Source organism: Tribolium madens, unplaced genomic scaffold (assembly GCF_015345945.1).
Source record: "Tribolium madens isolate multiple individuals breed KSU strain unplaced genomic scaffold, Tmad_KSU_1.1 Scaffold_2;HRSCAF=44;Tcas5.2_LGX, whole genome shotgun sequence".
Classification (NCBI taxonomy): Eukaryota; Metazoa; Arthropoda; class Insecta; order Coleoptera; family Tenebrionidae; genus Tribolium; species Tribolium madens.
This window is the reverse complement of record NW_025400995.1, coordinates 4,110,486-4,133,564: the sequence shown is the minus strand read 5'-3', so window position 1 is coordinate 4,133,564 and position 23,079 is coordinate 4,110,486. Positions and strand designations below refer to the sequence as shown.

The 23,079-nt window shown below is 35.4% G+C and overlaps 2 protein-coding genes across 6 annotated transcripts; both read left to right on the top strand.

The window, feature by feature from the left end:
* Positions 1–284: 284 nt before the first annotated feature.
* On the top strand, positions 285–4,933 carry LOC123006877 (AP-2 complex subunit alpha). The gene is made up of 12 exons (XM_044401777.1): positions 285–445; positions 595–695; positions 746–957; positions 1,069–1,494; positions 1,545–1,653; positions 1,861–2,014; positions 2,062–2,418; positions 2,466–2,598; positions 2,651–3,306; positions 3,356–3,769; positions 3,818–4,025; positions 4,083–4,933. The coding sequence occupies exons 2-12, from the start codon at positions 632–634 to the stop codon at positions 4,158–4,160; spliced, it is 2,811 nt and encodes a 936-aa protein (XP_044257712.1). The 5' UTR covers positions 285–445; positions 595–631; the 3' UTR covers positions 4,161–4,933.
* Positions 4,934–6,961: 2,028 nt separating this feature from the next.
* LOC123006857 lies at positions 6,962–22,978 on the top strand. Of its 5 annotated transcripts, XM_044401717.1 has the most exons (16): positions 10,587–10,909; positions 10,961–11,652; positions 11,705–11,912; positions 11,967–13,191; positions 14,702–14,927; positions 15,216–17,756; positions 17,950–18,091; positions 18,141–18,219; positions 18,277–18,435; positions 19,333–19,431; positions 19,488–20,037; positions 20,315–20,497; positions 20,545–21,600; positions 21,654–21,800; positions 21,883–21,936; positions 22,005–22,978. In XM_044401717.1, the coding sequence occupies exons 1-15, from the start codon at positions 10,878–10,880 to the stop codon at positions 21,906–21,908; spliced, it is 7,365 nt and encodes a 2,454-aa protein (XP_044257652.1). In that variant the 5' UTR covers positions 10,587–10,877; the 3' UTR covers positions 21,909–21,936; positions 22,005–22,978. The 5 variants fall into 5 exon arrangements, with proteins under 5 accessions (XP_044257649.1, XP_044257651.1, XP_044257653.1 ...); XM_044401714.1 differs by lacking the exons at positions 10,587–10,909; positions 21,883–21,936 and adding an exon at positions 6,962–7,252; XM_044401716.1 differs by lacking the exons at positions 10,587–10,909; positions 21,883–21,936 and adding an exon at positions 7,005–7,068.
* The last annotated feature ends 101 nt before the right edge of the window (positions 22,979–23,079 follow it).

Below are 23,079 nucleotides of genomic sequence, written 5' to 3'. Positions count from 1 at the left end.
GTTATAATAGTAATGACACATAGATGTAGTATTTTTGCCCACGCTGCATAAAAGCTATTGTTTCTGCTGATTGATTTGATTTTAAATGAATTATAGCGTAAAAACCACGCTTTTATTTTTTTACATCTCATTGTTTTATCCAAAAAACGCCGTGTGTGAGCTTGAAATGTTTAATAGATAAAAAATGCGAATCATATCAATTTGTGCAAAAATTGATTAAACTTGTCTTGTTGATTTCCTTTTTGGATAATTTTAGCGCTCTCGTCTTGATAGAGTAGCGCTCGAAGCGTCCTCTAGCCGAAAACTCGAGCTGTCAATTTGCCCATGTATTTGTGGAGTGGCAAAGATTGATGTGTAAAAAGGATATTTTGTTGACAATTGACCCTATTTATTGGCTGTTTGTGTAGATAAATAATCGGAGAAGTCGGATATTTAAAGAAAATTTGTAAGTGAACCGTTTCTTTTGTACTACATGTAGCCGATATCTGTCAAAAACCGCAATAGTATAGGGGGAGGGTCATTGATGACCTTTTGCAGTTTTTTGATTTTTAATAGGGGTGAAGTGGGTTGTTTTTGATCGGAGTCGTTTTTCAGAGGAGGATTTTGGAGGAAAGAAGCGATTTCAGCCAACATGCCGGCAGTGCGAGGAGATGGCATGCGTGGCTTGGCCGTATTTATTTCCGATATAAGAAATTGTAAGAATTTTTATTCATTCCAGTATTTATGACTCAAATGTTTGCTGTAGGTAAAAGCAAAGAAGCGGAGATCAAACGCATTAACAAGGAACTCGCGAATATAAGGAGCAAGTTCAAAGGAGATAAGACTTTGGATGGGTACCAGAAGAAGAAATACGTTTGTAAACTACTCTTCATATTTTTACTCGGACATGACATTGATTTCGGGCATATGGAAGCTGTAAATCTCCTATCATCCAACAAATACTCTGAAAAGCAAATAGTAAGCTATCTGAAAAGTATCCATTTCATAAATCGCTAATTTTGAGCTTTTTGTGATTAAATTCAAGGACACTTCTGCATTGGTCATTGTTTTGACACTATTTTTTTGTAGGGATATTTATTTATTTCAGTGCTAGTCAATACTAATAGTGAGCTGATTAAACTCATAATTCAAAGTATTAAAAATGATTTGGCTTCAAGAAACCCAATTCATGTTAACTTGGCATTGCAATGTATTGCCAATATTGGCAGCAGAGAAATGGCTGAAGCTTTTGGTAATGAAATACCAAAACTTCTTGTCTCTGGCGATACTATGGATGTAGTTAAACAAAGTGCAGCTCTCTGTCTTCTGCGTTTATTCAGAACGTCACAAGAAATTATCCCAGGAGGAGAATGGACTTCACGTATTATACATCTGCTAAATGATCAACACATGGGGGTAGTAACAGCCGCGACAAGTCTCATAGACGCATTAGTTAAGAAGAACCCAGAGGAGTACAAAGGCTGCGTTTCTCTTGCCGTTTCACGCTTAAGTAGAGTAAGTTGTCTCTTAAAATAATTACCAAATATTTCACAAAAAAACTGTAGATCGTCACGGCCAGTTATACTGATTTACAAGACTACACATACTATTTCGTACCAGCACCTTGGCTCTCCGTCAAACTCTTACGTCTACTGCAAAACTATACTCCACCAGGTAAGCAAAAAGTGCTTACATAACAAAAATATTTCAATTATTAACATTTAAATCGCATTATCAAAGACATAACAAGTTCAAAAGGTCATGCAAAATCACAAATTGATTTCGCTTGATAACCTGCCAATTTAAAATTAGGTCGACATTTATTACACAGTTTGTCTAAATATTTGTGATAAAAATCGTTGTTGTTTTATGAAATCTTAGCTGAAGATCCAGGGGTGCGTGGCCGGTTGAACGAATGTTTAGAAACCATATTGAATAAAGCCCAAGAACCTCCAAAATCGAAGAAAGTGCAACACTCAAATGCTAAAAATGCCGTACTATTCGAGGCCATTAGTTTAATTATTCACAATGACAGGTATATTGAGTTTTTGAAATTTGAAAAATCTCACTTTATGTATGCAGCGAAGCGAATTTGTTGGTGCGTGCTTGTAACCAATTGGGCCAATTTTTGAGCAACCGAGAAACAAATTTGCGTTATTTGGCTTTGGAATCGATGTGTCATTTAGCAACGTCTGAATTTTCTCACGAAGCTGTTAAGAAACACCAAGAAGTTGTTATCTTGTCAATGAAAATGGAAAAAGATGTTTCAGTAAGACAGCAGGCTGTTGATTTGTTATACGCCATGTGTGATAAGAGCAATGCTGAAGAGATCGTCCAAGAGATGTTGAATTATTTGGAAACGGCTGATTACTCAATTAGGGAAGAAATGGTCCTAAAAGTCGCAATTTTGGCCGAGAAATACGCCACTGATTACACTTGGTAAACAAATTCGCATTGTTGTAACACTTGTTTACGTTTTTTGTCAGGTATGTTGATGTTATTTTAAATTTGATAAGAATCGCGGGCGATTATGTATCTGAAGAAGTCTGGTATCGAGTTATACAAATCGTTATCAACCGAGATGAAGTTCAAGGTTACGCTGCTAAAACAGTCTTTGAAGTATGTCTTCACTTGTTTCCCGTATTTATTTATCAATTTGTGTTTATTTAAGGCTTTGCAAGCACCCGCGTGTCATGAAAATATGGTCAAAGTTGGCGGTTACATTCTGGGAGAGTTTGGTAATTTGATTGCCGGGGATCAAAGATCTTCACCATCAGTTCAATTCCAACTTCTCCACTCGAAATATCACTTATGTTCGCCGATGACTCGAGCTTTGTTACTCTCGACTTATATCAAATTCATTAATTTGTTCCCTGAAATACGGACTCAAGTACAAGAAGTTTTCAAACAACACAGTAACTTGAGATCAGCTGATGCCGAATTGCAACAAAGAGCTTCGGAATATTTGCAATTAAGTATTATTGCAAGTTCGGACGTTTTGGCCACAGTATTGGAAGAAATGCCGGCTTTCCCCGAACGAGAGAGCTCAATTCTTGCTGTTTTGAAGAAGAAAAAACCAGGGAGGGTTCCAGAAAATGAAATTAAGGAGAACAAAAGTCCAACACCTGTGGCCAATCACAACAACGATGTAAATAACAGTAGTGCCGTTTCTGGAGATTTACTCGGATTGTCAACCCCACCAACAGCACAACCAAATTCTGGTAACACTGGTGTGCTCTTAGACGTCCTTGGGGACATTTATGGGGGCAAACAAGCAAATAATACGAACAGTGCCACTCAACCTGTCAACATGTACAACCCCAAGAAGTAAAAAATTATTTATTCCTAAATTCCGATGGTAATTTCCCATTTTTAGGTTCGTGTGTAAAAGTAATGGAGTTTTATTCGAAAATGACTTGATCCAAATAGGTGTTAAAAGCGAGTTTCGTCAGAATTTAGGCCGACTTGGTTTGTTTTACGGAAATAAGACTAACGTCCCTTTGCAAAATTTCGTACCGACATTGTCTTGGCCTGATGATCAGGCTTCAAAGCTGAGTATTCAAATGAAGCCTGTCGAGCCGGTCCTTGAAGCTGGTGCTCAAATTCAACAAATGATCAACGCCGAGTGTGTAGATGATTATACCGGTACCCCAAGTATAGTGCTCAGTTTTCTTTATCTCAACGTTCCCCAGAAAATAACGATCAAACTTCCATTGACGATTAATAAATTCTTTGAACCGACTGAAATGAACGGTGAATCGTTTTTCGCAAGGTGGAAAAATCTAGGAAGGTAAATTTGATCAGTTTGGTTTAGTTGGGTCTTAATTGTTTTTTGTAGCACGAATCAGCAAAGATCTCAGAAAATATTTAGAGCGACTCAACAGATGGATTTGCAAGCCGCTAGAACAAAAATCATGGGATTTGGGATGCAACTCTTAGATGGAATTGATCCAAATCCTGATAATTTTGTCTGTGCTGGGATTATTCACATGCGGTCACAACAAGTCGGATGTCTTCTCCGTTTAGAACCGAACAAGAGTGCACAAGTAAGTTTTTTTTTCTTGTGGCTTTGTATTTTGTAATTGTTTTCTTGTTTTTGACAGATGTACAGACTGACGGTGCGCTCTAGTAAAGAAAGCGTCTCAATAGAAATTTGTGATCTTCTAGCGGATCAATTTTAATTAATTTAGAAAATTGTGTAATTAAGAGTGCATTCCATAGTAGACTTACCTTATCATTAAAAAATTAATATATTGAAAATTTTGCACAGACATGCGCTCTTCTTTTGTTTGAGATTCGCTTGCAGTAAAAATATTAGAAAGAGAATGTTCTTTGAGACAATATGTAAGTGTGTGACGTTAGTGTTGCTTGTTGACAGTTAATTTATAGGAATATGAATTTTTTGCTGAATTCATCAAGTTTAGACCTCTTATTCGGAAGAAAAGGGTCCATTGCGGAAAAATTAAATGTACAATAATTGTATATCAAATAAACTTTTTTTTTTCTTAAAACAGATCTGTTGCACTCGAATTAAACCAAAAAAGCTAAGGTGGGTCAAACGATATTCTTGAATGTATATTAAAAATCCAATATGAAATAAAATTATATCACTAGAGACGTGTAACTTGTGTTATATTGTTATTATATCATACCAGAGGATAGTCGACGAGTTAATAAATAAATTGTTCTTCATATTTTGAGGAGTTTAAAACAGTTAACTTTCTACTGTCCTCAGATATATTTTTTACCATTTATTACAATAACTGATTACGTTGTGTAGTATGCATTGAATTATTATTTGTATATGTTGATTGTATAAATAAGTAAAATATTGATTTAGTAATATAAAACTCTTTGCAATTCCATTTTTGTATTCCTTTTTTTATATCATCTACAAAGTGCATGATACTTTATGTAAAAATAATATTGTGTAATATATGAATTCAAAGCTAAAGTTGTTGTAACATTATATGCGATTATTTAACATTTTGTGTTTCTGTTGTATTGAACGCTTAAATTACAAAAAATCACTTTCAAGGTATTTCGTTACTAATCCCAACTAATTTTTCCATTCAGACTGATATTTAGGTAACATTTTTACACCATATTTACTGTTTTCTCTTAGTTTTTATACGACTGTTTTACGCATGACTTCATGTGCATCATCCTTAATCTTTAGCGGTTAAAAAATTTAAAAAAAGTTCTTATTTTTTGTCAATATAGAAGACTAAGGTAAGTAACAAATGAAATCATTGCTATTACGAGTTCAATGAACGGAATAGTGTACCAAATCCACTGATTGGATTTATGGTAATGGGAGAAGTGTTGTAACATCCTGAATTTTTTAAATGGACTGAAGGTTGGAGTAATTTATTGTAATGTGGCTTTTTGCAAACAACGATAATTTTATAAGTGACTGTTCCGGTCTATCTGTTGCTTAAAAAAGCTCATTATTGCTTTAAAACCAGGAAAAGATAATGCAAAAAACGATTTTTTAACTCGCAACATAAAATATAATAAGCAAAAAATCCAATTCCTAAATTTTGAACCGGAAAATATTCTTCATTTACAGAAAACAAAAAAAGACAAAACGGTAACTGCAAAGTACCCATAATAAAACTTTCTTACTTGAGTGACGCCGAACTATCGGTTCAGTGGTGGATATAATAATAATTTACCAACTTAGAAGTATCAAATACATTAAATTAACTTGTGCAAGATCAATAGCTTATCTTTCAGCAATGAATATTAATTCGTACGGAACACTAACTCTAAAACCAAGTACAAATAATAATAAAATAAATATAATAATTATTAATAATAAAATAGTGTGTGTATTTCTAATCACCATTTTTAACTATTTATTTAACTTTTTGTTTTGTGAAACCAAAATAATGTATTTTGTCAGAGTACTTAAAGCTACATAAAGTATCCTCAAGAAAATACAAAGATTATATGCTGTTACAACTTTTTTTTATTGATCTTTAAAACTTCGACAAACTATAAAAATATCACGAATATCAGAAGAGTATTTAATGTTTCACAAATTTTATAGTTACCGGAAAAATCTTTAATAATACTTAAACCAAGTTACATTAAAAAAATGACACTTATTTCGGAACAGAGGGAGTATAAGTTATCATTTCAGATATTACGGTTCTTGCCCTCTAAATAACTCTTACTGTGTATAAATAAAATAAGAAACAAAGCATACAAGAAATTACAAATAATTACATAGCAAAGCAAAAAATTTGCTGTACTCAGTATTTAAGAATCAACTTTGGACGGTTTAAATATGATGTAACAATTCCTTCTGTTGTCCTCCCTTATTTGTTTGTCAATTTTTCCAAGCTAGGTGGAATTGACCTAAAATTGACAAGGCTATATGCAGTGGTATAATAAATACGAAGCACTCCAGTGAGGCATATCAATGGGCAATGAAGCTTTGCCTCTCGCACTTAGCCAGAATCAAAGTTTTACTGGTTGCTCGCAGTTTCCAATGTACCATTACAATTTTATGGCTGTTTTAGTTACACAGCGTATAGAACCCCACTAGTTACAATCCATTAAGCTCGCTTATTACCTAATACACCGCTACCGGTAACTTTACTAGCTGCCACATGTTTTGGATTTTTGTTTTATGTAATTAGGGAATACATCGTTAAGTTGCCGGTAAAGTTACATCGCGTAAACACATACCAATTTGTCAAATATCTGAACTATCAATTAGCAAAGTAGCGGAAATAGAGTGGAGGTACCGGCAAGGTAGTACAAGAGTGTAGCTATTAGGAAACAATCGGAAGCTTTGTTAGTTATCACTTAGTAGTGTTTTGTCGGAAATGACCCCAACAATTAACTTTCGAAGAGAACAGGTGTCTGAAGCTGTAGAGGGGCGCCAGCGCCATATGCATGCTACAGCATGGCCAAGATACGAGGATAAACTTGACTACCTGTTCCCACTCCTTTGTGGGTTGGTTGCTTTCGGTTGCTTTAACACTACTTTAACGTAGTTCCGTACTGTGAACTGAAGCACAAACTGGTGAACTGTTTAGTGCATGAACTCAAACTATTTAACTCGGAGAGTGATGTGTATGTGCACCTTTTCTACAATTATATAAAAATATAACGTGGGTTCAACTCGCGATCATGATTTGGATAAATTCAGAGTTATGCTAACTGTTTTCGACGTCAAGGTTGTTTGTTGTTCTTTTCGCGTTGTTTTTCAAAAATGTGCTTCTTGCTACCACAGGATATAGCATGCGGATGATCGCAGGTGAGGAGGGTGATGAGCTTAAAGCTTTCCTTATCTTATCACAGATTTCTCTTCTTTTACATTCATTACGTATTAATCATTCAACGTGCCTTGACACGACACTATTCTCGTTCCACACGTTTCTGTAAAAACGACTTTTCCTCTCTTGGGCTTAAATGCCAGATTTCCGAATTAAAAACATTGCACGTGTGGTAACTCGAGCAAAAAGGCACTGTTTATTTGTGTTTCACAATCAAATGTCAAGTTTCTTAATTCTTGTGCGTGAAGACTTACAGTCAAACAAACACACCTAAAAATACCAGCAATCTCAGTGACATAATTTTGATAATTCTAACGAAAACTGTTACGTTTCGCTGGACACTTTAAGCCTATTAACATTGTAGATAGTGCGTGTAAATGAGTACTAATTTCATTATTTGTTTATTTAACATTTTGCATATATTAACCATAAAAATTAATGTTTTGTTTAGCGCTTCCTGTCAGCATTTTACCGGCGATTATTCATTTTCTTCTCATTTTTTTACAAATTCAATTTGCCAGTAAAATTATATTAAAATGTTCTCATGCAATAAAGATTGATGACTTTTTTGAATAATAAACAATTAAATTCTCATTAGTATATTAATTAACTAAAATTGGCTGCCAATTTAGAAGCATCAAGCAATGATTATGAAATTTGTAATTTGTCATTCTTGTAAATTCTTGCACCCTGATTTTGACCTTGACTCAAAGTGTCTTCACTGGCCTAGTATTTGGGTTATTTTCGGTTTTAGAGCTATTTTCTTCACTTTACGTTAATAGCGCGACTATATTTAACTAAGTACCAATAAAACAGATCCGTTTGAATGATATTTATTTAACGTTTTATTGTCTTCTCAAAGATTAATCAACGCTAAAAAAAGATTGCTTATTCTTGTAATACGCAAAAGCTTGATAAGAAAATTAAAGCGAAAAAGGTACAATTTAATTTTATTAACAGATCATTATCTATGACCATTGTTGATTAACATTTTAGTATGTTTAAAACATTTCCTTTGCTGCAGATTTGTTCACATTGATTGTCTGCTTAATGTAAACAGTGAAAACACAACCATATGGCGGAAATATCATTTCACTGATTCCTTAAATTAATCAAGACACCTGTACACCATATTTTTGTACCAACGGAAGTATCAGCAGTATAAATAAATTGGCTATTATTCGACTATTTGTAAAAAATATGCACTTGCATTGGTGGCTAAATTAAGATGTTATGCCTTTTTTTTATTTTTATTCAATCGGTACAGGAAGCTGTAAACATATGCCTGGAAATTCTTAAGATTCTGCGATAAGTTATGTAAATGTAACGTTAGATTTGATTTGTTATAATTTTCCTTTTTGAAATGTTTGATCACAGTTAAGACGCAAACCCTTTCGTGACAGAAATAGGCTACTAATCAACAAGATTTATTGCACTTTCTATGAAGGAAAATATTTTCTTGGTTGCTTACGAATGAAAAATCTATTTTTGCTTTTATGGAATATAGGTCGCATCAATTGATATAATATCTACTATTAAGTGTTTATGGAGAAAAGAAAAAGTTGGAAATTGTTTCCTCTAGAATGCTCGATGTGTTCTATTTCCAAATTGGTTGTGACAATTTTAAACAAAAGAATTTTGAGGAAACAATGTTTCGTCTGTTTAAATTAAAGTAGACAATTTTCTGGTAGAGTGTTGATTAAAATGCAAAATTTCCGGTTTCCGATTATTCGAAAGTAAATCGTGATTGAAGTGTAATGTTTGGAACATAGCCGTAATAAATGTGTATCGAATTAAAGAATAAATGCGTAATTAGTTTTTTGCCAATGGACATATTATACAGGGTGAACAAAGAGAATGGAACCAAGCTTTTTAGTTAAACTATTTGCCTTCAGAAAAAAATAATAATTTAAGAAATATTAATTTTTTCTAAATTTGTTTTTTTTTTTAATGGCAACCGATTAGTTGTTATTTCAAATTATAATTTTTGTTAAAAAAAATGCAAAACTCAAAAACAAAACAAAATTTACAAAAGTCCTTAAGTCTTATTTTTATCGTAGTTTATCATTCGTCACTTTATATATCAATCATTTACTGAATGGAGGTCGTAATGAGGTTTAGAAAATGAAAGACATCTTCTACTAAAGGCTGATTATTCGCCTGTAACACGTTTCCTATTGCAGAGACAAAGTTCACAGTTTGTAGTTTTCTATAAAATTGTTGCTCTTTCGTCTTTCATCTTGAAAGAAAATTCCTCTCTTCGTTGAGTAATACTTCTTTTGACATTGAAATGAACTGGTAGCTCGATGCAGACTTCGTTCCAACGTTCTCTCTTCTTTTATGTCTTCCGTTCATTATTACTCGATTCCTGTTTGAATTTTTACAAGGCTACAAGTAATTAGATGACTGGAAAAAGGATATGTTCTAGATGGACGAAAACAAATAAATGACTCAGAACTGATCCTCTCTTTATTCAGCACAATATTCGTTTACGTGAAAGTCATACTGGAGTATCAATGCGATAGACGTCTTGTGTAAGAACTAAATTACAATAGACAAATAAAGTAGGTAGGTAGTTGTTTTGTCGACAATTGATATGAATTTTAATTAGCTCTTGTAGCTTGGTGTCACGTGGTTATTGTTAACACGAAATGCTTCTCGTGCTTTGCAAGTGATTAAGAAAGGTGTGGATGGATACTGCGAAATGTTCAAAGCTTTTTTCTTTCGCAAAATTTTATTTTGGAAATTCCGATGTGTCATTGGTATTGTTGTTTTATCATGTTTTTATTTAGATTGCGTTCGAGGTCAAGAACGTGAATTTTCTTTGCTTGCCTTTCGGAATTTAATTATCCACATTTTCACAGTTACTCAATGTCAACGCGGGAATTTTATTACCATTTGTCGATGCATTATTAGCGCCATAACACAAGAAAGTCATAAAGTTATTCTCAAAACCAACGCAATGAAATATTAAGAAGTGATAACAAGTTCGTCTTTTTTCAAAACTGGAAGAACTTTTGCTTCAACTTTAGGATTTTTTTGTCAAGTTGTGAGGGGTTTGAGAGTGGCTCTTCATAAATATAAAATGGCATTTCTTTTTAGTGTTTAGAGTTTTTTGAATAGGTGGTATAAAGCGCTATTGTCCTGCTTCCTGACTATTCTCGGTTTAATATCCGAGCTATGACTAGCTCGGTGTTCGACCCTCAATAGGGATTAGGGTTGAAATCTTAATACCGACGGTCTACGTCGGCGCCGTCGGTGGCGCCGTCCCTCACTTTGCAATTCAGTGATCAGTAAGCTTTTTGACCTCAACAGAAATGCTTTATTTCTCTCTGTTATTATTGTGTGATATATGATGAATGATACTGTGTTTAGAGTAGGGTAGTTGTTGTAAAACTAGGTAAAATGAGTGAATTCGTGATGTGTCACGTTTGAATTAAGTGCACCACTAGTCCTCGATGAGATTCGAATAGCAACCATTATGACCTACATCAACGAATAGAATTTAAAATGTTGTGGCCCGATTTAAATTTAGAAAGATGGTTATTTTTATTTTTAAATATTTATACGCATTAGTTCGAGAACTTGACATTTGATAGAGTAAACATGTTCTCGTGTTTGTGGCAATTGTGGGACTGGTATTAGTTTGTTAAATACAAATAAAGTGATTTAATAATTTGTTTTGATAGGTTTGATCCCACCAGTATGGAAAACAAAAAGGGATTATACCACAATACTGCAGTTACTCCCAGTAACGAAATTACTCCAAATGAAGCAATACCAAAACATTCACATCAACATAACACCGCATCCCAACACCTTCGGTTATTGCAGTATGGTTTGAAAATACCCAACCATCAACATCAAGTGAATCAAACCCATCCTCACCAACAACTAAACTCTCCTTTGCATTTTCATATGCATCAACAATACCCACAAGCCACCCACAGACATTTACAACCTTCACCCCAACAAATCAACAGTACAAATTATCTTCCAAACTATGTTCATCAGCATCAACAAACGAACAACACTCAATACCAATCGAATCAACCACCACCCTTACATCCACACACGCAAATCACTCAACCGAGTTCACAAATTTGGGTTCCACATCAACCTCCTGTACATTACCACCAACAAAACAAAGCTGAAGCACAAAAGAAAACTACTGTGCAACCACAAGTGAAAAAAGAACCAGTACCAGTGGAGAGAAAAAAATCTAGTAATTCATCACAATTGAGGTCACCTTCGGCGAAGCGGCCTGTGGAGGCCCCTGTTACGATGCAAGGGTGGTTGCATAAGCAAGGTTCTGAAGGGTTGATGTTGTGGAAGAAGAGGTGGTTTGTCTTGTCCGAGTATTGCTTATTTTATTATAAAAGTACAGTTATTGAGGTGTTTTAGTGGTTTGTCATGTCAGTGGTTGGTTTTAGGTCCCGAGGAGGAAAAACTACTAGGTTCTATTTTACTTCCGTCTTACAAAGTTTCAATTTGTGGACCTGAAGATAAAGTCAATAGAAAATATGCCTTCAAATGTGAACATGCTAATATGAGGACGTATATATTAGCAGCTGATTCACAAGAATTAATGATGCAATGGATACGTGTTCTTAATTTAGCTTGTCTTTTGCAAAGTAACGTGTATGTGACTTAAGTGACTTGACTTGAACCGAGTTTGTAATTTTTGTATTTTAGAGAAACCGAGTCGGCTCCTCCTGTGCCATCTATGTATCAGTCAAAGAATTCCGATCATCAAGAGAGTAATACTCCGGTTCATATGCATTCTTCTAGTAACACGACTGACTTAAGTAACCCCAGTCAGCAAGAACTAAGTCAATACAATCAACCCCTTTATGCGAACGCACCCCCAAAACCGCGCCGATTGAACGACGGGAGTTATTCCTCGCCTAGTCCTGATGTTTTAGAAAGATATAATCCACATATGATGAGGAACATCCCTAAATCCCCCGTCAATATCTACGGCCACGTCCACATGAATTCCCAATCCCCCCAACCGGAGTATATACATCACCGTCCAAAACACATGGAATATGTTTACACACCAACGAGAGAACTGCAAAACATACCTCAAAACATGGAACGCAGAACACCAGACACTTACGGTCGCTCGAAGCTACACCCTGCGAAATCCCGACATCCCACCGACTACGAGGATGTTTACGCCGACCAAACGATGTATAAACGGCCCCTAAGCCCGATAGCTTACAGTCATGTTAGAAAATCGAACCCTGTCGTGAACCCGGCCTACAGGTCGTACACCCCGGTCCATATGCTGGGGCCCAAAGACATGGTTCAATACTCGGTGCCCCAAATGCGGAAAAGTCCGACGATTACTAGACCCCACAGTGCTGACTTCCTCGAATACGAGTTGAACCACCGCCATCCAAACCCCAGTGTTTTAACTCGACAACAGCCGCGGCCTAAATCTAGCCTAGATATCAACCGAAATAGCAACGATAGTGATAACTACTTCTACTCGGAGGAGCGCTACGCCGAAAAAATGCGCAAATCGGCTCAGTACCTTCCGAAAATGCCAAAATACTACACCACTTCGGCCGATCCCATGCACCAGCGACGGGTCGCGAGCAAATACCCCGAAAACGAGAACAATTTCGCACTAATGCGATCAAACACTCAACCTATCGATTTTAACACCTTGCAAGTCAGCGAGATGCAGCCGGTGCGGAGCCGAAGTGTGCTAAGTGAAGGCTCGTTGTCGAAGGAGTTGGATACTGCACGTGAAGCTGTAAGTCCGTCGTTTGCCAGGCAAGACCCTTATAATTACGACGACATGCGAAATCGCGACTATGACCAGTTTACGCGCTCAGCGAGTGCCAGATTGACGCAAAATGGGTTGCAAGGTGACGGAAAACCGATGACCATGGAAGGCGACAGAAAGGTAAGTTTTCCAATCTGATGTAGCGTGTATTGTTTGGTGGACCTTGACAAATAATAGCGGTCGAGATAACATCAGACATTTTTTGTAATAAATTATTAAAATTTCTTTTCGCGGCACCTGTTTGTACATTCTTCGTATTGTTACCTAGATCCGGAAAGGTCGTTTTGAAGCAATTGCATTATTTTCTTAATAAGCACGTAATCTATTTGTTAATTGTGACATGGCTCATGAATTCCGGATTTTATTGCTTCTGTCGTTGACATAACACACTACTGGCACCCAGGTTACGCAGTGTTAGTTTCAAAAAAGAAATGGTATCCATATATCACCCAGTTGGGCACACCCAATTCTGTTTTTTTGTTGCTATCAGACTTTGTTATTAATTTGAAAAATAAAATAATATGCGTATCGTTGCGAAGATAAGAGAAATGAGTTATTTGTTTATCGTACTACCTTATTATAGAATGAATAATATGTAGTAATGTACAATCGTTAAGCTGTCAATAATACTTCCAATAAGACACAGAGCTGTTAGGAGATTTTAACAGACCGCTTATTTAACAATTATTTAATTATGTTTACATAAAAGTTGTTAATGAGCAATTATAGAAGCTCACATTGCTATTGTTGCCATTCGTTAATGATTACATCTTCTCCACATTGTTGAAATGATTCTAATTCTTTAATGTGCCAGCACTTTAATTTCGCGTTTGTCTTTCGTGCTCTAACAAGGATTTTTAAAGAAATTGCATCGTTTTCATTCTCTATTTTTACTTTTAATAGGTTTTGACACTTTATTTATGTAACGTATACCACGTTTTGTTAAGATTTATAACATTAAAGCTCTGACACATATCTAGATTTTTAACTTCTAAATACAGCAAATTAACATTCTATACTAATTTCTGCCCACGCCCTGATCACATTTGGAATTATTGTTACTCTAGGCACAAAATTTCAACCCTTTTCAACTTGATTTGCAGTGAGGTTTAGCAAATTTTGAAATTAAAAATAGTGGGAATACTTTTTTCTCAGAAAAGGAAAAATAAACAAATTCAGTTTCTTAGAACGGTTACGTTTAAAATATTTGATTACAACTAATATTGCTAAACTTAAATAAAAAACTATTAAAAAACATATTTTTTTACATACTTTTTTGGGTTTGAACAATGATTTAAATTGGTATCTGTGTATGACATAAAGCGTTTTGATTATAAGATTTTAAGGGGTTGTTTGTTTTTCTGGCTAAATTTGCCTCAGGTCATTTTTCAATCAAAGGATGCTGTTACTGAAATTGAATTTAATTTAATTTAGAAGGATGTATTATTTTATGTTGAAAGAATAATTTGGTTCTAGGTATTGACAGTTGAATAGTGATGTAGAAGACCTGTTTGGGCTATAATTATGTTGTGTATGCGGTTTATAGTAAAGATAATGATTGTAATTTAATGTATTAAGCGAATGTTCGAGGATAATCAGATCAGCGGTTTAAACAAGTAATTTGTTATAGCGCGAAGAGTCAATGAAACGTTTGCTTGAATGGAAGCAAAGAATGTTGCAATCGCCTTTAAATCGGAAGGCTCAGAATCAGAGAGTGTACTCTGGAAGGCCTGAATATTATTGTAAAAATCAGGAGAATGAGTACATGTCAAAAAATCAGGCGAATGTGTACCCAGACGGAAGAAGGTCTGTGAATAATTTGCCTCAATATAACAGTTATTCATCAGACGATGAAGGTAAATAGATGATTTGTGTCTTGTGGTACCGTGTAGTTGGGAACTGAGAATTTCAATCTTTGGTTAGTTGTTAGTTGAGAATTCTCAGGTCTAGTGTAATTGGTGTCAGGTTTGGTGTAGTCTACACTGGTCCTTCCTGCCTGGAACAACTTGGGTCTTTTCTGTAACTAACATTTCGGGTGGTAACTATTAACTTTTAATTTTTTTCTACTAACAAATTAATGTACTTATTTGGAAAAGGATCTTCTTTGTTTGTAAAATTTGTAAAATTTTTTATGGTCGGTTCAGAAAATGAGGAGGGAAGCAAAGAAAATGTGCAATCACAGGCAGGACGGACCTTGGACACATTTCCGAATAATTCTGAATCACTTACACCTGTACATACCACTTCTATCACTGTGTTTAATACTCTGAAGGAACCTGACAAGCCATTAACTCAATCTGACACAATGCATGATATTTCACACTTCACAAATAATGAGGTTGAGGAAGTCAAAGAGAATGACGCCTGTGAAGAAAGCACATTTACAAAACCTTTAGTACAATGCAATAAAGAGTCCTCACATCGAGCTCACGTCTCCAGTTTGCGTTCCGAATACTCCGATAAGTTCGAACCAAGTCCAGTCGTAACTGAAATCAAAAGTAATGGAGCACTCGTTAAGAGCATTTTAGCCGAATTCGGGAAAAAAATAAATTCACCCGAAAAGGCCGAAAATCCTCCAACTCCCACTAAAGAAATCCCTGAAGAAAACTATATGACCATGACACCAAAAAAGAACATCCTAGAACCCAGAAATAGTGACTCCACAGTCATTTTCAACGAATGCGAAGAAAACCCCTACGTCGAAATGACACACAACATCGATATATCTTTCCTAGAATCGAACTACAATCCGGAATTCACCGACCAACAACCATACGAAATGGTCTGTATCAGTGAAGGCAAATTTGAACCCGTATACATGGAACTTAAAAACCCGGACAAAAATACGAAAAGTAAACTCCCAGATATTATTGTTCCCAGATCAAAAATGACGTGCAATAAGTCCGACAGTTCGGACGCTGACGATGAAGCGTCCAAAGATTTAGATTCTTTGGATACTCCAAGTAATCCTAGATTTAGTCTCTCTGATAATTTCCGACCAGCTTCTTACTATTTAGGAGCCAGTCAAACAGTTGCAGAGTTGCAAGATAGTTCCGATAGTGAATTAGTTTCGCCCCCTCCGATTCCAACCTCTCCACCTCCTTTAGAAGATTTAGATAATACTGATGATAGTATTCTAACCAATCAGAAAGTCGAGTTAGACAAAAAACAAAATTTATCTGCGATTTGTGTCCTTAAAGATCAAGACAGTGCGTCAGTTTGTAGCATTAACACTGAGGCGGACCGCAGACTAAACAGCCGACTGTCACAAAACAGTGATTCTGACGTCGAACTACGTATGTCTTTGTCCCGAAACGTGGACTATGAAAGAATGTTAAAACGACGTCCCGTTTCTGAGGAATTTTGCGACGAGTTAGATTCAATGAACGGTAATTTTGACGATAGTGTTGATTTGGATAAGTATCTCACTGACTTGCATTTGAAGGATGATACGGTTTTAAACGACTCGAAAAAGTTCCACGAATACGAAAACTTTTATATTGCTCGATACAGGGAAAAGTTAGACAAGAAATCTGAGACAAATATTGAGACAAATGACTTGTCAAGTGACGACTATCAGAAACGGGCTGAAAGTCGGGCTTCTACTTCGGCCGAAATTTGCGGCTTTTTGCAAGGTTCGAATCGGTCAACCCCAAGTTTACGAATTAGTAGTTCTCTGAGTGTGCAAGAAATGCCAACAATTTCGTCTTATTTCTCCGACAGGAGGGACATTTCGTCAAATTCATCTTTTAATCAGCCTGCACCTTACTATTACTCTGATTTGTCAATGAATGTGTCGAATACCGACAGCACTTCCACTATACTCACTCTAAACAATCAAAGAGGTACAATGAATGGGAGCAAAAGAGACATAACGCGGATCATTAACCCAATCAAGTGTAACAGTCATTTGCGCGAAGCCCACTCTTCGACAAACATCATTGACAATACTTTCAAGCTCGCAGCAGAAGCACGCTCGGCATCTGTTGATTTTCTCAACTTGACAGATAAGTCGGGCCATATTGACAAGAAAAATATTTACGAATCGGATACTTTAAAGAGGTTGAAAGTGTCGGAAATGGGTAACACCCAGTCGGACCCCGAGACACGAAATCTGTACCCTTCGCGAAAAATCGACAAGTTCAACAGTTTGGAAATGACAAATAATGAGACAAACGTGCGACGGTCGCACTCTTTGGAGGGTTTGTTGGAAAATGTGTTTAGCGAGAGTGGCGACCAAGCCGATTCCACTTTCATTATCGAGAATAACACTTCTGATAACATAGCTGAAGGGAGTTACTTATGGGAGGAGGATTCAATATGGCGAGAGAGGTTACGTTCGGCTAGTCAAAGACATACGAAGTCGATGGACGACTTGGATAGTATTGGTGAGAGTAAGAAAGTACAGAAAAAATCGCCTCGCGGAATTACTCGAGGTGTGACTTATGTTAACGATAATGTCTACAATATGCCTAAGAAAGAGGACAGTAAGACTGAGGAAGGTGGTGGGATTCGAAAGGAAGGGAGCTTTATCATAGATAGAGAGAAGTTGAGACAGTGGGATTTGCTCTCGAGTGCCCCTTCTGATGACCAAATGACGGCTTCACAGGGACCGAGGGGTAGTAACACGGTGCTAGAAATAGGTGATGGGAGTGAACCAGTTGATTTCAACACTCAGCAAGCAGGTATATCCAACCACGTTTATTATATGTAATTGTATATTATGTATATACCTACATGATGTAGACGAAAACTTTCTCTTTCAAAATAAAGAATTGTCAAAAAGTATGGCTACGGTAGTTACTTTTCATGAAATTTTATCAAAATTTGATGACAAGTGCGAAATTATTGTGTACAATTTGAGCGTAATATTTGTAGCGTCAGGTTCAATATCTATAAATACGAGAGATACGTTTCCAAAAGCCATTTCTTCTAAAAGAATATGGACTCCAAACTCTCAAACGATGCAATCACGTTCGGTAACAAATTTAGCGAGGGCAGGCGAGCACGAGAATTATATGTAAGTCGTTCGATTGATCTTATTTGAAACACTTCAGTGTGAGTTCCAGGCCGCATCAACAGGGTTATTACTTAAATCAAGGACCAAATCATCACGATGTCTGTATGGAGAATCCTCATTATCATAAGGTTAGAAAAGTAAGTCATTTTGGTTTTATTTCCGATATTTATTTTGTTATCAATCAGGAAAATTGGTCTTTAAATGATAAAATGAATGTTTCCGCTGGTGAACTACTCGGTAGGACGCACGAAGAACTCGTTTTACTTTTAATTCAGTTACGTAGGCAAAGTTCTAACACCTTACAAGCCATCGAAAATGCATATAATGAAATCGATACTATACAGGTTTGACTTTGAACGATTTTGACTAACCCTGTTGGCTTTTTACTAACATCAGAAAAATATATAGTTTTAACCGCTAGGACCTTTCTAACATTTTGAAATTTATTACGCATGTATGTATTTAAATTGATGTCAAAAAACCATACTAGAGGTGGGCAAAGAATATCGATGTTATTTGAAAATGCCTATATTTATATTTGTTTACCGAATTTATCTTAGTAATTTTGGTTTACTTTGTGTTAAATTAATTGTGTTGATTTCTAAATTCGATATTCGGTGGCATGGTATTGGAAATTGGTGTTCGTTTGATTGAAATTAGATACTGGGCAGTGTCAATCTATCTAATTGAAGTTATTATTTTTTAAAAGCAGTTTTTTTGTTTTTTTTTTATTATATGTGACGGAGTTTGTTTTATTTTAATTTTTATATTTGCAAACACATCACTTATAAATTATGATACATACTTAAGTTGCAAATCAACTTTGTTTTTTAATATTCAAGTGTTTTTTTTAAGAGCGATATTTTGAGTATCGATGTTTTTTTATGTTTGCTTTACGGTTGTAGTTGGTGTGAATAAAATTGCAAGTGAATTTTTAGTCCTGACATCAATTTATATGCATTTTTCGTTGACCGTTGAATGATTTTTGTTCAAGTAACCATATAAAATAATTTATTAATTTGTTTATGGTTAGACAACCAAATATACATTTTAGAAAATTTGATATGAATGAAATTGAGTTGTTTTTACGATCAACGGAAAAATATTGTAATAAACGGTGATTAATACAGTTGTTTATTAAATAACTATTTCAAGTTTGTAAATTAACACACTTCAAGAGTTTAAAATTTTGATATTTACGTTGTTTTTGCAAAACATTGTAATTTTTATTTTTTAAATAGGCACAGCTCCACGGATCACTTTTAAACCAGGCAAAAAGATTAGAAAATTTACAAAAACTGGAGCAAATCAAGCAGCATTTAATAGAGCTAGAAAAACAAGTAAGTTTTTCGCTTGTGTTCAAGCTTGGTGCTCCAATTTATTTTGTTTTTTCTAGTATGAAAAAGGCAAGCCTTTAGTAAATCTTGTGGATAACATGGTTAAACTAGGTTCCTTATATCGATCGCCCAATGAGCGCAATTTATTAGCGCCTCATGTTAGGGATCGTTTAGAATTCAATCAGCAAATCCAAGAGCGTCGTCTTTTAGCTGACGAGAGACGCGACTGGAATAGATTAAATTTGAATCATTTACAATTGCAAGAAAAAGTTCAACAGCTTTACCAGTTGGACAAACTAATCCAGGAAGAATCAGGAACGCTGCAAAATCTTCAGCAGGATAAAGAGGACATCGAGCGGGCTTTAGGTGGCTTGAAGAATCGTTTAAATAAAGGATTTAGTGATCCTGCTGAAATCGAAGAAGCGAAAAAACAGCAGGTTAATTTAGAAAATGAATTAAGCAGGGTACATTTAATGTTAGCTCAAAATTCTAAAAAACTTGAAGAGACTGTAGCTGGAAATGCAAGACTGGAACAAGAACTACTAATTTTAAAACAAAAACTGCAAATTTCGAGGCAACAGAGAAGTTCACCACAATTCTCAAACGCTGGTATGTTTATTAAAGACGTTGTTTGTCTTTTTTGTTGCCTTCTTATTGTTATTATGATACTACTTTAACCGTGTTGTATTTGTTGCAGCATAAGATGACTTTTTCTTTTATATTTCTGTTTTTTGGATGAGGTGTCCTTTGCATGAGCACATTGCTTTGCTTATACAATGCCAAACCCACTGTCCTATCCGCTTTGTACAATACACAAATAAATATGTACAAACAATCCTTTAATCCTTGCAATGTGATTTTTGTTATTCGATTTGTTTTTGCGCAGGTGATAGTTTGCCTTGTGCTATGGGTACTAGTGCTATGTTAGAATCAGACTTACAAAGAGTGCAACAGAAAGTTGGGGACTTGCAAAAACAGAGGCAGGAACTTAGTTTACAAGTTAGACAACTCACTGACCGCTCAAATAGTTTACAACAACAAATTAAACACTCACCGGCTGTAACGCAAAGTAAGTGCAAGTAAAAGCTTGACTGTTTACCATCTTTCAACTTTTAGATGAAGGTAATAAGAAAAAAGTGAATTCGTTTTGGCGTGAAACTGATTTAGATACCATGAACTCAGTAGATCATGGTGATTCTTGGGACAATCATCAAAGTAACGATATTTATGTAACTCCGTTGTACATAAACACTGACATTAAACATTCAGAAGCCGATTTGTACAATCGTAGCTTAAAATCGAGTGATTCAACTAGCGACGATACTATACAAAATTCAAATTTGGCATCTTACGAGAAGCAAGAAATTAAAACCGTGAGGATAGTCAAAAGAGAATCTGAAAGACGGCAAAGGGACCGGGAGAAAAGCACAACTGGCAAATGGGACGCCCTTGTCGAAGAAGACACTTCGTCTCAAAATTCTAGCATCCTTTTTAGACCCACTCCTATCCAAAAAACCCAAAGCTCTACGAATGTGATGTCACCGACGCTTGAAACGGACAAAAGTAGTGGTATTTTAAGTCGTCAAAGTTCGCTATCAAGTCCCAGTTTACCCCAGGTTTATTCCGATGGGGTGGCGAGTTCAGGAGTTGAAGATAGCATAGAAAAATCGCCTGAACTGTCGCCGATATTTAAGAGCGAAGCTGCCCGTCAAATAATCACCGAAATGTCAATTCAAGATACTCCGAAATTGACAAAAAGGCGAGCGATACCTAAAGAGAAACGTCGACACTACACTGCCCCTCACAACAACTTGATAATGAAGAGTTTGAACCAGTTACCAACCGATGATAACGCGTTTGATAAGATGATTGGTAATGATAGGAGAGCTAGAGATGACTTGGATATGGAGAGGGCACTAAGGCAACGAATCGACACTCCTGATGTCGTTCGCTCTACTTTGAGCAGCAAAGAGCTTAAATACAATGAAAGCACCATTGATAATATTCTAGGAACTCCAAATAAAATTAGTATACCTGAAAGATATATACCTGAACAATTACCTCAATTATCTGCCGAAGAGCAGGAGCATAGGTTAAGAAAAGTCGAGTCAATTAAGAAAATGCTCTCTGATGCTGCTATAATCAGCAGCAGCTCATCGAATCTTGCTTCAGGTACATATCCACCTGTAGTTTTCCTCGGTTATTTGTACCTACTGTTTTTTTAGATGAGAAAAAATTTAACAAAACACCAAATAACATAACGAATAAGGCGACATCAAAAATGATAGAAGAGAAAAAGCAAAGAGAACATTTGCTTCAGTTAAACCAGATACTTGCCAAGCAAGTTATGGAAATGAGTAAAATCGTTGCAGGTGAGAGATTATAACTGGTCTTTTTGCATGTTAGTTATTGCAAGTTGTGTGTTTTGTTGCATTTTTTTGTATTTTTTTATAGGTACCAACAATCCCGATGAACAGTAGTTGGCTTGAAGTTTGCTCTTAGATTGAGGTTTGTTGTTTTGCATGTGCATGTTTTGTGCTGTGTGTTGGGTGAAACTAATGTGATTTTTTCTCTAGTTAAAGCATTGGCGACGTTGCCGCTTCAACCTCAACAAATAAGCACAGACGAAGAAGACTCTTCACCTGTGACGCCTTTGCCTCTTTACCAACAACGTGATAACTTTTACAGTTAATTCATTTTTATTGATTGTACAAATTACAAGGGTTGTGTTCAAACGTTTGGCCTGTCGTACATTTTAAATATATTACGGCTCTTTTAGTATACAGTATTAACGTAATTAGGAGCACCTTTCCCTGTATATATTTGAAATGTAACTGTAAAGAACTGAGTGCCAGACAATAATAAGTATTTATATTTATTTTTTTTTTCTTTATTTTAACTAAAGTAAATTATGTTGTACAATGTTATATAGTTAATTGTATTAATATTGTTTATATGAAGTTTAGAGTATTTGTAAGTTACAAATTATGCTCATATGGGATGGTGATGGTTAGTTGATCAAAACCATAACGTCTTAATTAAGTTTTTTTATGTTGGCAATGCATTACGGTTATTGTCACTTGAGCACAGTAAACATAATGTAGGTGAACGTATTTTACATAATTAAGTACACCTTCACCACTGTAATTACGTACATTGTAGACGAATAATATGAAACGAACACCAAATCAAGCAATAGCCGATGTTTATTGAAATGTTGGTCGTATAGTCACTGTTGAAATATTCGTATAGCACCCTCCTGTATTTCTAGTAGTATTATCTCAAGTGAAGATAACTGCATTTCGATGTCATCAATTGATTTATTTTAAGTACTTATGAAAATACTCCTATTTATGTTTTTTGACAAAGCGTTGTGATTTAATTTTATCATTTATACTTAAATTTATTAAATGTTGAAACGAATTTGGACTATAACGGTCTGTCCATTATTTATAATTAGACTGTTTTTATTTATTGCCATTTATTGAGCAAACCAGCTTTTGTAAAAATGTATCCATCTTGTAAAAAGTATAACCGATATAAAAACATAGTTTGTTCAACTTTGTCCACCTCCAATCGGTCATTCCCCAAAAAAATTTCCGAAAGCAATTATGCAAATTGCAAAACAAGTTACTGAATAAATTAAAAGGA